Source organism: Hemitrygon akajei, chromosome 29, assembly GCF_048418815.1.
Source record: "Hemitrygon akajei chromosome 29, sHemAka1.3, whole genome shotgun sequence".
Lineage (NCBI taxonomy): Eukaryota > Metazoa > Chordata > Chondrichthyes > Myliobatiformes > Dasyatidae > Hemitrygon > Hemitrygon akajei.
This window is the reverse complement of record NC_133152.1, coordinates 41,080,569-41,098,714: the sequence shown is the minus strand read 5'-3', so window position 1 is coordinate 41,098,714 and position 18,146 is coordinate 41,080,569. Positions and strand designations below refer to the sequence as shown.

General features: G+C 40.7%; 1 protein-coding gene across 2 annotated transcripts in view; it reads left to right on the top strand.

Moving 5' to 3' along the window:
- Positions 1–263: 263 nt before the first annotated feature.
- pex14 (peroxisomal biogenesis factor 14) overlaps positions 264–18,146 on the top strand; it is a 344,557-nt gene continuing 326,674 nt past the window's right edge. The window contains exon 1 of one of the 2 annotated variants that reach the window (XM_073032186.1): positions 264–373. In XM_073032186.1, the coding sequence (XP_072888287.1) occupies positions 341–373 (33 nt within the window). In that variant the 5' untranslated portion in view covers positions 264–340. The remainder of the gene's footprint in view (positions 374–18,146) is intronic. The other variant, XM_073032188.1, reaches the window with a different exon arrangement.

Sequence of the window (18,146 nt, the reverse complement as noted above, 5' to 3'; positions counted from 1 at the left end):
AAACCGCCGGAAAGTCTTCCAGTACCTTTTAAACTTAAATCATTTTGATAAATCATCGCAAAACGTATTGTTTCTATGGATTTTTAGGATGGAAGGATTCAGAACTACAACTCCCAGAATGCTCGTGTTGCTTATTTCGTATAATTTTCCCTTCCATGATTTAAAAAAAACCCAAATATAGATAATATAATATAATAATCATTGCATGAAATAAATTTTTAATTAATAGAACGTTTGAAGAGGGGGAGATCGGCCGACGAGATCCGGGATCGATTCGCTGTGCTTTGAGCGGGAAAGCGACAGGTGGGACGACTGCGATCGATTGCTCGAGTCGGTAAAGATGGTCGCCACGGAGCAGGCAGAGCAGCGGCAGGTAGGGGCTGCAGTTTCTATTTGAGCGGGGCACAGGAAATTCACTCCAACTCCACGCAGTGGCACCTGTTGGAACTGGTGTATTGCTTCGAGTGCCAGTGGGTTGTGGCACAGCGAGGTCCGGTGGAGCCCTGTTGACCTAGTGGTGGTGGACAGCGGAGGGTGGGAGGAGGAGCGATTGGGAACTCGTCCCTCTCCGCGGGGTCTCCCCCAACCTCCCGCACTCGTTTTCCCTGGGGTATCTTCCCCTCTCTTGCCTTCTCCGGATTCTCTTACCAACCTTCCCTCTCCCGCTCTCATAGGGGTCCCCACCCCCTTTTTCCAGGGATGTCCTCCTAACTCTCACCCTCCTCCCTGTGGTGTCCTCCCAACTGTGCCTTTCCCATCTTCCCTCAATCTCTCCTCACTCGTTTTCCTCTGGGGTATTTCCATATCCCCCTTATTTACTTTCCCTGGATGCCCCCCTCACCTTTACCAGACTGTCCGAACACGACTCCCCCTCTCTCTTGTTACTTCAAAGACTGCTTCAGCGGTTTAAGAAATGCATTTATGCTCATGATTCTCAGAAGGTTGGGGGGGGGGGCACAGTTAACGAAACTGCTATTGCAGCGCTAGGGACCTAGGAATTTGTGTCTCTGTGGAATTTGTATGCTCTAGTAATCGAGTGTCCCTCTCCCGTTCTGTTTTCTTTCCACGTTCCAAAATCTCCCAAGTTTGTAGGTTAATTGACTGCTATAAATTGTTTTCAGTGTATGGGTAACTGGTAGAAAATATGGGGAGAATTAAAATTAGATTAATACGATTGGTGTAAATTGATGGTTGTTGTGAACTGAAAGGGCTGCAGGACTTGTTTCTGTGCTTTATCTCAATCTGATTTTATAATTTGTTTCTTTGTTATCTTAAACCCTGACTCCTAATTAATTCTGCTGCAAGAAATATTTTGAATTTGAATTATTTCTCACATTTCTAAGCTTAGGGTGATACATTGGATGCTGTCCAACCTTTCCCTCTAAGACAGCTGGCTCACTCCAGCAATTAGTTCAATCAAACTTTTTTTGATTTGTAATAAATATATTAGCATTTTTCCTTACAAAGGAGGCTTTTATTGTGCATAATAAAACAGTCATCGTCTCACTGATATATATTTAAACAATGATGGACCTACTTTGTGCATTCAATTTCCTAGCAATAAGTTGTAGCATTCCTTTTGTCATCATTATGTGCCATGTTGTATGATATGGGTGATCATATTCTCATGACTGCGATTGCTCTTAGCAAATTTTTCTACAGAAATGGTTTGCCATTTCTGCCTCCTGGGCAGTATCTTTACAGGATCCCAGCTTCTATCGATACTCTTCAGAGATTGTCTGCCTGGTGTCAGTGGTCACATAACCAGGGCTTGTGATATGCCCCGGCTGCTCATATGACCATCCACCACCTGCTCCAATGGCTTCACATGGCCCTGATTGGAGGGCTAGGCAGGTGTCCCACCTTGCCCAAGCATGGCCTGCAGGCTAATAGAGAGAAGGAGTGCCTTGCACCTCCTTTGGTAGAGACATATCTCCACCCTGCCACCTCTTTAGCTTGTCTTAAGTTTTTTGTTCTATGTACATTAAGCATTTTGTATGGTGTATTAGGACAATTACTTGCCTTCTCTGAGCTCCAATTGTAACTTCAATTTCACATTCCATTCTATCAGCAGGAATCATTAGACTTGAAAGTATTCAATAACTGCTTTAAGTTTCAAGAGCACGTCTTTTTGAGAAGCAGCTAAACCCAGAGGATATACCTGCTGTTCTGGTCAATATTTATTCATAATGTTTTTTTTTGTGACTTGCTGTGCACAAGTTATTAGTTTTTGTCTTAGCATGATGATTACCATTCATAAAGTACTTCATTACCTCTGAGAGGCTTTTGGATGTCCTGATGGGATATGAAAGGTGTTTTGTACATGCATGTTGATTTCTGCTGAAAATTTGATCCATCGATGTATTTTTGTTTATGGGCACTGTTATCTTCTCACACTATGTGGGTGATGATGACAGACTGCTTGACAGAATCTTGTCCAAGATCCAGGATCGTTTAATGCCATTTCCAGTACACAAGTGTGAAGGAGAACAAAATTATTGTTACTCTGGATCAGATGCAGTACAAAAACGAGCACAATAAGAAAAGAACAATAAGTATAACTATGTAAGTAAGCTTATATACATAGGTTAATTGTATGTACATAAAAGTGATACTAGGCCAAGGGTGTCTGTACATAAGGTGGCTCTAACAGGATATGATAAAATAGTGGTGGTGGTTAACCTCCCTGAAGGGGAACATTAATGTCCTAACTTTTTTTTTTGAAGACAATTTTACTCTTTAATAACACTACTGAATTCTGTTTCACTGTCAGTATTGTTAACTGGTAGGATGCATATATGACAAGTAAAATTAGGTTGTATATTCAGGCAGTTTGCTAGGTTCCTGTGACTGGTAACAACTAGTTTCTGATTGGAATTCAAATTTCTTTGAAGAATTAAAATTATGAAGAAACAAAATAACATAGCAAATACTGAGGTTTACGTGCATTGTTTTGGAATAATATCAAACTTTATGCTGAGGGTTTAAAATTCTTTAATTTTGAGTTCTTCTACCCAGAAATTGTATTTTGTTTATGTTGTGCAATTTTGTACAAGATTTAGAGGGGTGTGTGATGCTGAAAGCAATAGGATTAATAACCCTGGTTTAACACTTTTTGAGGAGATTGACGTGTACAAGACTCCCTGCCCTCATTCTAAGAACTTTCTACAGGAGCACCATCAAATGGCCTCTCCGGCTGCATCGTTGTATAGAAGCTCCAAGCCATTGGACTTGAAGCCCCTACAGAGGATAGTAAAAAGTGCCCAGAGGATCACCGGAGTCTCTCTCCCTCCATTTGTGACATTTACCTGGAGTGTTGCTTACTAAGGGTCTGAAGCATTATTGAGGATTCCTACATCCATCCCATAATCTCTTTGACCCATGACTGTCAGGAAGGAGGTACAGGAACAGCAAGACTAGGACTGCCAAAATGAATAACAGCTTCTGCCCTCAGGCTGTGAGACTAATGAATACCCTGCCACCACCAAGGTTTCGTCCCAGGACAGCGAGCTGTTTGGCTGTGCTGTGCACTTTACATGCATCTTAAATTATATTTTATTAACTTATTTGTGTTAATACTTTGGTTTATGTGCTGTATGTGATATGTATTATGAGTGCACTGTGGTGCAGAAGAACATTGGTTTTTTTTTGTTGTATATATGTACAGTCAGGTGACAGTAAACTTGAACTTAATGTGAAACAGTGAATGAATTAAGTCAGTGAGTTACTCTTGAGCATATTCTCTGCTCATTGTGCTTTGTCCCAGAAAATCCTTGGGCTGTGAAACTCTTCTATTTTAAGAAAAGCAGTACTGTACTAGCCTAATTCTAGCTCAGTTTTTGAATAAATAATCCCTTTTCAATCAGCATTAGTTTTTAGTTTATATTTTATATTGACCCTGCATTTAAAGTTTATTTGAAACTCTTAGTTTAAATGCAGGTTTGATTTTAACATTTAAGAGAAATTTGCAGTGGTACGTCGATGGGAGGGATATGGAGGGCTATGGCCCAGATGCAAGTTGATAGGACTAGACACATTAGTAGTTCAGCACAGACTAAAGGGGCCGAAATGTCCCATGGCTTTATAATTTACAAACTGTAATAAATTTTGTTGCGATTATCCTCCATAACTGCTTCCGTAATTGAAAATTCTGTGAGGAAGCAAGCTATGTTGAGATCTCTCAGTAGTCAATATGGGTAAGTCCTCGTGGTATCTGCTGTAGCAATGTGGTATATAAAGTGGCTTTCTAGATATTCCAGTCCATCATGCAAACCAGCCTCCTCTTCACTGTCTCTGTCTACACTTCCTGCTGCCTTGGGACAGTAGTTAACCTAATCAAAGACCTCTTGTGTCTTATGTATTCTCTATTCTCCCATTGGGATGAAGATCCAAAAGCTTGAAGCACTAATCACTGGATTAAATGACTGCCTCTGTTCTGCTATTGTGAATGAATCTCTAATACATCAAAGATGAATTTATGATTATCTTTTCTACCTTGTTATGGCTTTGGCACTTTATTTGTTTACCAGCTGTGTGCATTTTCTGTAGCTGCAACACTATATTCTGCATTTTGTTCTCCTTTTATTAACAATATACAGTATTTGGGTATGGAATGATCTGCTCAGGTTCATGATAATAGTAAATCAAACTAATTGAATGTCATGTATACTGTTGTATAGTGAGTCCATTTGATGGCATGTAAATTTTTTGTAGTAGCTTGGATGGAATAGGGTATGCAGAAAAGGTAGACCACATGCCCCAACTACTCCATGAGTCAAGACTAGTGTTTAGCGCAACGTTGTTACAGCTTGGAGCATCCAGAGTTCAAATTCCAGCGGCATCTGTATGTTTTCCTCGTGACTGCTTGGGTTTCCTTACACAGTCCAAAAACGTACCAGTCAGTAGGTTAATTGGTCATCATAAATTGTCCTGTGATTAGGCCAGGGTTAATTTGGTGGGTTGCTGAGCAATGTGGCTCGTTGGACCAGAATGAGTTTGTTCCATTTTGTGTCTAGTCTTCACCCTTGCTTCCTCATTTTATCTATTGGATTTTGCCCTCTTTTGTGCATGTATTTAAATGTATTGACTTGTATGTGTAGTTTGTATGTTATAAGCTCTTAATTTATTGTTGTGTTATTTATTATTATTGACCTTAAACTAATGGTCCTTGTTTAGGTCATCTTTGAACACATTATACTTGCTGCTGGCAGTTACACAGTAGTGCAAAGAGGTTGCTGGCTGGATCACATGCTCCTTTGAAGCTTAATAGTGCTGTACAATGGTTGATAATGGGCAGAGGCTTTGCAGCCTATTGACTCCAGGCATCTCTCTGCAATAGCTGCTCCTGCTCCCTTGCCCTCTTCCCGTAGTTCTGCAGATTTTTTTCCAGCTCTTTTAAGCGCAGCAGTTGATTTTGCTATTTCTACTGCCCCTCACTACTACCACTAATGTATTTTTTTGAAACAAAAGTCGGCATACATTAAAACTCTGACAATCTGTTATGCAACTATTGAGAAATCCTACCCATCTCAACTTTACCCAGATACTGATTCCTTCTTTTATCACATCAGGGCATGTTTCTTTGAAACTCGCTGAGTTCTGTTGCCCATGCTCCTTTTAAGCTTAGCAAGTTCTTTGGAAAATGTATTATTCTGCGAGGGGTGATTTGATAAGTTTGTGGCCTAAGGTAAAAGGAGTCAATTTTAGAAAACCTAGCACATTTATTTTTCACCCTCCCCTAGTGTTGCCACCATGTCCTTGTGGACCTCCTTGGGTGATAAGCCCTTGAGACCGAGGTAGCAGATGATTGCACGAAGGCCGATGTTGTCCATTTTTTCAGACAGTGCTTACTTGCAATTTTCAATTATCTGAAACAGAAATACCACAAAAGTTATTAACTTCAAACTTTCTGCATAATCACTGAGATGAACTGCATGTGCATTTAACGAGAGCTGTATAACTCTTCTACTGTTGGCCAGGAACTTATCAATCACCCCTGCTGTGGACCACTTCTGGAGGTCCAAGATGCCGACTTCTACAAAGAAGGGATCCGTATGCTCCACGACCGCTGGACTAAGTGTGTAAATGTAGGAGGGGACTATGTTGAAAAATAAATGTGCTAGGTTTTCTAAAATTGACTCCTTCTACCTTAGGCCACAAACTTATCAGTCACCCCTCGTACTAGGTAAAATCTTAAAAAATACTGAGTATGTTAAAATATGAATAGAATAATGAAGTTTTTGACATCTGCTTTCTTTCTGGCATTTACAGGAAAATAACAAAATATAATAGAATTTATGAAAAGCTATGCATAATCAAAGACGGAAAAATAACCAATGTGCAAAAGAAGACAAATTGTGCATATAAAAAAAATAAGTCGCACTGATTCTTTGAGCTCTTGATCCACCAATCTGATTTCGCCTCCCCATCTACCTTTTATACCCTTCATGTTTTTAAATAAAGCCATCAAATTTTCTGGCAACCTCATCTGTTCAAAGGAGATCAAACCCATTTATTCCACTTTAACTACGTACATTCCTAAACCTCCTTATGTTGAATCACTTTGATAAATTTACTTTTATACCACTTCAAGCTCTTTGTCTTTCCTAAAAATCATTCATGCATATGTGCTGTGCCATATGATGTGGGTGATCATGGTCTTTCCGTGACCATGATTGTTCTCGGCAAATTTTTCTACAGAAGTGGTTTGCTATTGCCTTCTGAAGAGTGTCTTTACAAGATGGGTGACCCCAGCCATTATCAATACTCTTCAGAGGTTGTTAGCCTGCCGTTAGTGGTTGCATAACCAAGACTTGTGATATGCACCAGCTGCTCATGACCATCAACCACCTGCTCTTATGGGTTCTTGTGACCCCCGATCGAGGGGCTAAGCAAGTGCTACACTTTGCCCAAGGGTGACTTGCACACTAGCAGAGGGAAGGTGTGCCTTACACTTCGTTTGGCAGAGACCATATCTCCACCCCACCACCCAAAGTAATAACATAGGGTAAGATAAAGGTAGGAGCACACAGAAAAGAATGGCATAAGCCATGATAGCACTAGCTCTTTAAATAAATCAATTACAGAATGAGATTCATTTCTACACTTTAAAATGAAGGAAATGAATGCAAGAAGACAGTCTTTGAAGGACGGAAAAAGCTGTGTGATATTATTTCATTTTTATCTCCAATTAACTTATCCAGCAATGCATGAACCATCATGGATAAGGTGGATTGCTTAGAATATATTAGTAATTTGCAGGAAATAACATTTTGGTGTATAAGATGCACATTTCTTAGGATTAAGCTTTACCTGACATTTAAGAAATTAATCCCATTGCTCGGTTTAAAGTCTTTGACCTCTTATCATCCTCCACGGTTGACTAAATCTTTGTTATTTTTTCGATATTTGAAAATGTGATGTGTACCCTAAGTTGAAATTATTCAGGAAAGGCAGTAATCCTCGTATTGACCCTGGGGACCTCTGCTGTACACTTCAATCTGAAAGAAGCACTATTTCACTCCAATTATTTCTACTAAAGCAGTTAGTTCATTCTCCCAAAGTGCACTGTATTTCTGGAATCTCTGCCCTTGAGGGTGGTGGAAGCCTATCATTAGATAATTCAGTGTGGAGGTAAATATTTTAATGATTGAGAAACTGGGTATGATGGGTAACTTGCTCAGAAGAGTTGAGGCCAGTTTCGGTCACCTATGATCTTATTCAATGATGAGGTAGGTTTGAGCGGCCTGGTGGCCACCTCTTGTTCCAATTTTCTTATGTTCTTTTATTACAAGGTCTTTGATGGCAAGTTCTTATATAGTGCCTTTTTAAATGCCTTTTATGAGTTTATATATCAATTGCATTTCCCTTGATCCTCAGTGTTACTCCACCAAAAATCTCTGGAATTTCAATATTATTTTGCCTTTAACAAACAATTGCTGCCTTTTTTAAATCCAGGGTTTCTCTATGTTTTTTATGCCATGGGCCCCTACTATTAACCGAGGGGTCCATGGACCCCAGGTTGGGAACCCCTGATCTAATCTCTCTACGAGCATTCAAGTTACCACCAAATCTGTCCCAGATTTGTTAATCTGTAACCAGTGAATGACGGGTCTAGAGTTTATGACTTTATTTCTGCAGCCTTTTACTTCTGAACCAAGATGCTATATTAATAATTTTCCAATTGAGCCAAATCAGGATCGGGTTTATGATAACCATATAACAAATACAGCACGGAAACAGGCCATCTCGGCCCTTCTAGTCTGTGCTGAACACTTACTCTCAGCTAGTCCCACCTACCTGCACTCAGCCCATAACCCTCCATTCCTTTCCTGTCCATATACCTATCCAATTTTTTTTTAAATGACAAAATCGAACCTGCCTCTACCACTTCTACTGGAAGCTCGTTCCACACAGCTACTACTTTCTGAGTAAAGAAGTTCCCCCTCGTGTTACCCCTAAACTTTTGCCCCTTAACTCTTAATTCATGTCCTCTTGTTTGAATCTCCCCGACTCTCAATGGAAAAAGCCTATCCACGTCAACTCTATCCATCCCCCTCATAATAATAAATACCTCTATCCAGTCCCCTCTCAACCTTATACGCTCCAAAGAATAAAGACCTAACTTATTCAACTTTTCCCTGTAACTTAGATGCTGAAACCCAGGTAACATTTTAGTAAATCTCTTCTGTACTCTCTATTTTGTTGACATCTTTCCTATAATTCGGTGACCAGAACTATACACAATACTCCAAATTTGGCCTCATCAATGCCTTTTACAATTTTAACATTGTATCCCAACTCCTATACTCAATGCTCTGATTTATAAAGGCCAGCATACCAAAAGCTTTCTTCATCACCCTATCCACATGAGATTCCACCTTCAGGGAACTATGCACCATTATTCCTAGATCACTCTGTTCTACTGCATTCCTCAGTGCCCTACCATTTACCATGTATGTCCTATTTTGTCTAGTCCTACCAAAATGTAGCACCTTACACTTATAAGCATTAAACTCTTATCTGCCATCGTTCGGCCCACTCTTCTAACTGGCCTAAGTCTCTCTGCAAGCTTTGAAAACCTACTTCATTATCCACAACGCCACCTATCTTAGTATCATCTACATACTTACTAATCCAATTTACCACCCCATCATCCAGATCATTAGTGTATATGACAAACACTGACATCATGAAACAGTAGAGTGCAAGATTTCTATGGAGGGAAGTGAACAGTTTGGGCTGAGACTCTTCCTTTTGTTTCCCTCCTATCTTCCCTCATTTCTGTGAACCCTTTCACTTCTTTTCCCTTTCCTGTCCTTGCAACCTGCCCATCATCCTGTGGTTCTCCACCTCCTTCCCTTTATTCCATAGCCTACTGACCTCTCCTGTCAGATTCCTCCTTCAGCATTTTGCCTCTTCCATGAATCACCTAACTTCTTGCATTGTTCCCTTTAAGCCCCCCTCTCACCCACTTGCCTTCCCTCAACCCCCACTTTGGACTCGTCTATTGCCTGCTAGCTTGTGCTCCTCCCGCACTCCTCCTACTTCTGCCCTCTTCCTTTCCGGTCCTGATGATTCTCAGCCTAAAACATTGGTTCATTTCCCTCCATAGATACGGTCTGCATTTCTCTGGTGTTTCTCCAGTATTTTGTGTGTATTGTAGAAATTTGCAAGAATCTTTGTTACCTTACTAAATCTCCTCAAGTTTCTATCGTAGTAGCACTACTGGTACCCCTTCTTCATGATTCCATCAATACGTTAAACCTAAGATAGATCCTCTGAGATGTTGATGCCCAAGAACTTGAAGCTGTTTACCCTGTCCTACCACTGACCACTTGATGAGGACTGACGTGTGTTCTCCTGATGTCCAGCATCAATTCCTTTTGTCTTGGTGATTTTGAGTGCGAGGTTGTTGTTGAAATACCATTCAACCAACTGGCCTATCTCACTCCTGTACGCCTCTTCACCATCTGAGATTCTGCCAACAGTAGTGGTGTCAATACGGATCTGTAGATGCCATATGAGCTGAGTAATGAATGTTGAAAGAGTAGAGGAGTGGGCTAAGTGTGCATTCTTGAGATGCACCTGTGTTAATTGTCATTGAGGAGGAGATGCTGTTACTGATTTGCACTGACATTTGCAGAGGCCCAGCTTGTTGATTAGTACAAGGTAGTCACTCAGTGGCTGGCATATCCAGAGTGGGCTGAAGGTTTTATTTTATTCCTCTGAACCTGATACCTGTCTTGAATCTCGAGCAACACACACAAAATATTGGAGGAACTTAGCAGGCCAGGTAGCATCTATGGAAAAGAGTTTAGTCGACGTTTTGGGGCGCGGCCCTTCAGCAGGGCACTGAATCGCTAGAGCAGGGGTTTCCAAACATTTTTATGCCATGGACTAATACCATTAAGCAAGGAGTCTGGACCCCAGGTTGGAAACCTCTGTTCTAGGTACTTGGAAGATTCTGGGCTAAACTTCAGTAGATTTCTTATTTCTTTCCCTCAGCAAGACAGTGCAGCTTAGCTATTCTAGTACTTCCTCTATCAATATTTAGCCCATCCAAGATCTTAGTTACAGCTTCCTTTGCCAAGACTCTTGCACCATCCTCCTTGCTGCTGCCATTCTTGCCAGAGGGACCTCTTGGAGTTCTGAATTGCCGAACCTGGCAGAGAACTCTGGGGAGGAGTTAGAAGTCAAGCTGGAGTCTTGAGCTTCCACTGTGTGCTCGAAGGCCATCAACATGTTCGGGTGATGAAGGATGTCTGTGGATGTCAGGCTGTCCCAGATCAAAGGGTCCTGGGATCTGATGTCCGTGCGAGCAGGAGGCACGAGGGCCAGTGAAATGGCAGGGCAGGAGAAAAGGAGAGGCTTGTTTTGCTGTTGTTGCTTGTTGCATTCTGTGTTGTTTAGCCGAGCATTGTGGGCATGCTATGTTGGTGCTGGAATGTGTGGTGAACCTTGCAAGCTGCTCAGGTTGTGTCGGTTAATGCAAATGGGACATTTCACTGTATGTTTCAATGTACCTGTGATAAATAAATGAATCTGAACTGGCAGGAGATTGCAGAAGGACTGCATAATGCCTTGGACTGTGTGTATATTTCAATATTGGGGACATTCGGGTGGGTCAGTCCAGGAATTGGTGTGCTGCTTTATTTGATGGAGACCAGACGTGTATAAAGCACATCATGTGTACATCAAGTACGTTCCTTTTGATTTGTCAGTTTTTCATTTTCAGTACCATCCCTCTGGAGACGCAGCCCAAAGATATTTGCTTTTTTAAAATAACCTCCATTTCTCTCAGTGATTTCAACATGTATATCCCTAGATTAATTTGCTCATGTACTCCATTTTAATTTCTATTTGAACTCTTACTTTCCTATCAATTTATGCCACAAAAGGACTTTGAATATCTATTTTGAAATATTTACTTGTATAATGGTGTTCCCTAGAAACTTATCACAGATTGATTTTTAAGCTAAAATAGCTTTGATTTGGAAGCTAAAGCTAAAATATCTTTGACATCGCATCCCTTTTACACTGCACTTTGAATTATATTTTATTAACTTATTTATGGTAGAATTTTGGTTTGTACTTAGTGATGTGTTTTGTGGGTTCGCCGTGGCCCGGTGGAACGCTGTTTTGTTTGGCTGTATATATGTACAGTCAGATGACAGTAAATTTGAACTTGGTGTCAGTTTTATAGAAGACCTTTGGACCAGCTGCTAAGGATTGAAGCTGTCAGTGGTCTTCTTAGTTCCATTGCACACAGCACTGTATGAAATTGTGATTTCACAAATTTGAAAAGTAATCCAATTGGACTGCTTAAATGACTGAGGTCCAGACTGAGCAATGAACTAGTGCTGAGGGTTTTATTACAGTTAGAATTTAATGGAAGCTATCAGATTAAATCTTTGCTTTCTTGACCTGGTACTTGAGCCCATGACTGCTTCATATGCCTTATTAATATAATGCTCATTTCTCCCACTTCTCTCCCCACCCCCTCCACCCATCCCAAGATACATGTATGGATAAGGAAAGAGAACACGGAAATGCTTTATGGATACGCGTATACGTATAAGCTGTCTTGTGTATTTATATTTATTCTGGTTCTTTATTATTGTGTTTTTATTTTTTTGTGCTGCATTGGATCCGGAGTAGCAGTTATTTTGTCTTTACACTTGTGTGCTGGAAATGACATTAAACAATCTTGAATTTTCTTTTCATTTGGATGCAATGCTTCTGTGTTTTAACAATTATAAATTTAACAAAGGCTGTAAAATATTTTATTCCACATCACACATTGATGTTAGAACTTTCAGGTATGTCCGGATTATCATGCTGTGGTGTTACCTGTGTGTTCACAGAGCTGTCTTGTGGAGTGCTGGGTGCTTGTGTTCTTGCTGTATGGCATATGGACATCTTGAATTTCTGGTTTTCTTCAGATTTGAAGAGTAGTGATTTGCTACCAATGAGGCAAAATATATATTTTTAAGAAAAACCCTTTGGAAATTGTACAGAGCGGCTATGAGGGATTGCACGGCAGAACAAATTTCTAGGTAAATTTTATTATTGAAGTATGTATGTGTGTGTGTGTGTGTATATAGACACACACACACACACACACACACACACACACACACACACACACACACACACACACACACACACACACACACACACACACACACACACACACCCCCCCCCCCCCCCCCCCCCCCCCCCCCCCCCACCCGAGATTCATTTTCCTGCGGCCATACTCAGCAGATCTATAGAATAGCAACCATAACAGGATCAATGAAAGAAGCAGAGTGCAGAAGACAAACCGTGCTAATGCAAATATAAATAAATAGCAATTAATAACAAGAACATGAGATAGTGAGACCATTGGTTGTGGGAACATTTCAATGGATGGGTAAGTGAGTGTAGTTATCCCCTTTTGTTCAAAAGTGTGGTTGAGGGGTAGTAACTGTTTTAGAACTTGGTGGTGAGTCCTGAGGCTCTTGTACCTTCTACCTGATGCATCAGTGAGGTGGGGGGGGGGGGGGTGAAGAGCATGGCCTTGGGTGGTGAGGATCTCTGACTGGTGTTGCTTTCCTATGACAGCGTTTCATGTAGGCGTGCTTGATGGTTGGGAGGGCTTTACCTGTGTTGTACTGGGCTGATTCCAGTACCTTTTGTAGGATTTTTTTTGTTCAAAGGCATTGGTGTTTCTATAGCAGTCTGTGATGCAGCTAGTCAATACACCTTCCACTACACGTCTTTTGAAATTTGTCAAAGTCGTGCTGAATCTCCGCAGACTCCTAAGGAAGTAGTGATGTCGCTGTGCTTTCTTCACATTTGCACTTGTGTACTGGGTCCAGGACAGATCCTCTGAAATAGTAATACCCCAAAATTTAAAGTTGCTAACCCTTTCCAGCTCTGATTCACTGATGAGGACTGGATCATGGACCTTTGGTTTCCCTCTCCTGAAGCCTACAATCAGTTCCTTGGTCTTGTTGACATTGAGTGAGCGGTTGTTGTTATTACAGAACTCAGCCACATTTTCAATCTCCCTCCTGCATGCTGATTCATCACTACCTTTGAATCGCTCACAACAGTGGTGTCATCAGCAAACTTGAATATGGTGTTGGAGCTGTGTTTAGCTACACAGTTGGATTAACTGTTTCTATGACTGGTTTCATAGGTCTTTTCTAGTCGGACAGTGATATTGAATTTTTCAGAGAGGTTGAGGGACATGAAGGTTAGTTATAGAATAGAAGCCTTTGAGATGCTTATTTATGAACCTGGCTAGAAGCAAAATCTTCAGATTGCAAGGAAGCTCAGGGGAAGGGCATTGCTATTTCAAAGCAACACAAAATGCTGGAGGAACTCAGTAGGTCAGGCAGCATCTAAAGGAAAAGAGTAAACAGTCGACATTTCGGGCTGAGACCCATCATCAGGACTGGGAAGGAAGGAGGAAGAAGCCCAAGTAAAATGGAAGAGGAGAACATAAATTCTCTGAGTGGTATAATTCCACAGGTTTTATGTTGCTTGGTGCAAGTTTTCCAACTAAATGTGGGAGTGAACATAAATATTTACTTTTTCGGCCTTCTGATGACCAGCAGGGATTAGAGATCAGGAAGTCAGGATCATGAATCTTGATGGAATTTTATTCTTATCAGCCTTCAGGCAGCAAAGTCCGAATGTGCTGCATCAGTTGAGACTCTTAGGAGATGTCAAACATCCAGTGAGTGAGTCTAGACTGCTCGTGGTCATTATTAATTAATTACCCATGTGGTAATAAACACAGGCGCCTTGATAGTGTAGCAGTTCCATCTCAGGACTTTCTGGAGTCCGGAGTTTAATTCTGTTGTTGTCTATAAGGAGTTTGTATGTTCTGTCCATGAGCTGCATGTGGTTGCTCCCACTGTCCAAAGATGTACAGATTAGTAGGTTAATTGCTTATTGTAAATTGTCCTGTGATTAGGTGAGTGTTAAATAGGTTGGTTGCTCTGCGATGCAGCTTGTTGGGCTGGAAGCGCCTGTTCCATACTGCATCTGTAATAAAAAGTTGAATGTCATTAGCTATTTGAACAAGGTCATTTGATTCCAAACAGTTTATTAATCATTACAGAATGTTTCTCTGGTGCTTCCTGCTCGTTCCCCTGTCCCAGCCCCCTTCCCACTCTCCGTTCACAATAGAGATCCATTTCAGAATCAGGTTTATCATTACTCACATGTCATCATTTCTTTTTAATGCAGCAGTGCAGTGCAATATGTAAAATTACTTCAGTAATGTGCAAAAGTCTTGGGCACTGTAGTTATGTACAATTGCAAGAAAAAGTTTGTGAACCCTTTTCCATTACCTGGTTTTCTGCATTAATTGCTCATTAAATGTGGTCTGATCTTCATCTAAGCACAATACTGTAATAGACAAACACAATCTGCCTAAACTAATAACACAAATAATTGTAACTCTTGACAATACTGAGTGCATCAACTAAACAACCAGTCTAGGATAAAAAAAAAAGCATGTGGTAATGTCTTCTACAAAAGCTATTTGGAGTCAAATCAATGAGATAAGATTGGAGGTGTGGGTTGTAGAGGTGTCCTGCCCTATATTTAAAAAAAAAAGCCACACGAAGTCAGGTTACTGACAGAACCTGCTCTTAAGAAAGATCTGTTTATGTGCACCATGTCTCAATCAAAACAACTTTCAAAGGACCTTAGAAGAAGAATTGTAGAGATGCATCAAGTTGGAAAAGGCTACAAAAGCATTTCTAAAGACTTGAATGTTCATCAGTCCACAGTAAGAGAAATTGTCTACGAAAAGAGGAAATTCAGTCCTGTTGCTACTCTTCCTAGGAGTTGGGCATCTTGCAAGAGCACAATGTGTAATGCTGAAGGAGATGAGAAAAAACCCAAGGGAAACAGCAAAAGACCTCCAGAAATCTCTAGAACTTGCTCAAGTTTCTGCTCATGCATCCACTATAAGAAAACCACTGACAAGGATGGTGTTAATGGAAGAACACCATGGAGGAAACTACTGCTCTCCAAAAAAAAACATTGCTGCAAGTCTTAGGTTTACAAAAGACCAGCTGGATGTTCCACAACACTTCTGGGACAATGTTCTGTGGACAGATGAGACAAAAATTGAACTTGGCTGAAATACACATTCAAATCTCTTACTATCTTTCCTTTCGGTTAGTCCTGACGAAGGGTCTCGGCCCGAAACATCGACAGTGCTTCTCCTATAGATGCTGCCTGACCTGCCATTTTGTGTTTGTTGTTGTTTGAAATAGACATTGCTGTGTTTGGAGGGAAAAGGGCACTGCACACCAATACCAAAACCTCATCCAACTGTGAAACGCGGTGGAAGGAGCATCATGGTTTGGGACTGCTTTGCCTCAGGGCTGGACAGCTTGCAGTTGTTGAGGGAGCAATGAATTCAAAATTGTATCAGGATATTTTACAGGAAAATGTCAGGGTAGTGGTCCATCACCTGAAGCTGAATATAAGTTGGATGATGCAACAAGACAATGATCCAAAACACGAGCAAATCAACAACAGAAAATCAACAATAGAATGGCATAAAAAGAAGAAAAATTGTGCTTTGGAAATGCCAAGTCAGAATCCAGACCTTAAGCCCATTGAGATGCTGTGGCGTGACTTGAAGAGGGCTGTACACGTAAGATATCCCAGAAATACTGATGAATTGAAACAGTTCTGTTTGGAGGAATGGTAGAAAATTCCTTTTCACCATTGTGTAAGTCTGATCAGTAGCTACAGGTAATGTTTGTGGAGGTTATTGCTGCTGAATGATAAACTCCCAGTTATTTAATATAAGGGTTCATAAATTTTTTCTAGTCTGGACTGTGAATGATTAAACAATGTGTTCAATAAAGACGTGAAAAGTACAATTGTGTTTTATTATTTAAGGCATATTACATTTGTCTCTTGTTGTGACTTAAATGAAGATCAGACCATATTTTATGAGTAATTAATGCTGAAAACCAGATATTTGCAAATCGTTCACAAACTTTTTCTTGTAATTGTCTGTGCGTAAGACTTTTGCGCAGTACTGAACATGGAAGTGTTGATGAAGGGCCTTGGCCTGAAATTTTGACTGTTTACTTTTTTCCATAGATGCTGCCTGGCCTACTAAATTCCTCCAACATTTTGTGTGTTGCTTGGATTTCCAGCATCTGCAGATTTTATCATGTTTGCTATTTAGCTCTATGGTGGCTTCAAGTAATGGTGGGTTGAAGAACCTTCTCCTGTGCCTTACTTTCTAATGCTCCACCTCCGAAACCATCAATGTGAAATGTTGTGGAATTAATGCACTACGTACTCAGTTATACATTTGAGGCTATTGTCATTTGTGCCAAATTATTTTAATCTTGTGACTTTGTCTTGTAACTATTTTAGAAGTTTCAGAGCCATGCCAGGAAACTGCAGACAATTTAGATTATTCTGACTTGCAATTCAGAACTTTGAAACAGTGTTCTGACCTGGAGGATTTGGCAATAACTCATAGCAGTAGGGTCATATTTAACTAATCTGGAATGACAGAGGTCTAAGCTTTTAAAGTTGGATATTATACCATAAGACAGAGGCAGAATTACACCATTCAGTGCATCATGTCTGCTGTGCCATTTCATCTTGATTATCCCTATCAATACCATTTTCCTGTTTTCCTCCCTGTAACCTTTGATGTTACTAATCAAGAACCTATCAACTTCCGCTTTAAATATAAATTCAAAGTTCAGGATTGTTTAATGTAATTTCCAGTACATGAGTGTAAATGAGAATGAAATTAATCCAGATCAAATGAAGCACAAAAAAGAACATAATAATAAAAAAACACAAATATAAGTACATAAGGTAATTTATATACATGCTATGTCAATAAAGTGACACAGGGCACAGGAGTGTCTGTACATAAGGTGATTCTGACAGTAAATGATAAAGTAGTGGTGGAGGGAAGTGGTCGGGTGGGTTAGTGGGTGGAGGTGTCGATCAGCCTCGCTGCTTGGGGAAAATAACTGTTTTTTGGTCTGAAGGTCCTGGTGTGGCTGCTGCAAAGCCTCCTCCCTGATGGGAATGGAACAAACAGTCCATGAGCAGAGTGGATGGGATCCTTCATGTTGTTACTGGCCCTTTTCTGGTACCTTTCTGTGTATGTAGAGCCTTGATGGTGGGTTGGCTGGTGCCACTGATGCATTGGGTGGTTTTTGACTACCAGTTATAGACCCTTCCTGTCTGTTGCAGTGCAGTTTACATACAGTTATGTTCTCTACTGTGCATCTGTAGGTGGATGTGGGTGTCGATGTGCATAGTCCAACTCTCTTCAACCTCAAAAAGTAGAGGCGCTGGTGAGCTTTACTGATGATGTAAAATGGGTTCTTGGAACATGAGAGATAGTGTGAGATGTCTGCTTTCTGCTGTTGTGCCACTGATGTAAAGAGGCGCGTGAATGGTGTAAGTTCTCCTGAAATCGATAACCATCTCATTTGTCTTGTTGACATTGAGGAAGAAATTATTTGCTTGGCACAGGCCTCACCTTCTCTCTGTAGGTCGTCATATTGTTGTTGATGAGCCCCATCACTGTCGCGTTATCGGTGGACTTGATGTGACTACTCAGGTGTTTGGCCATATAGTCGTAT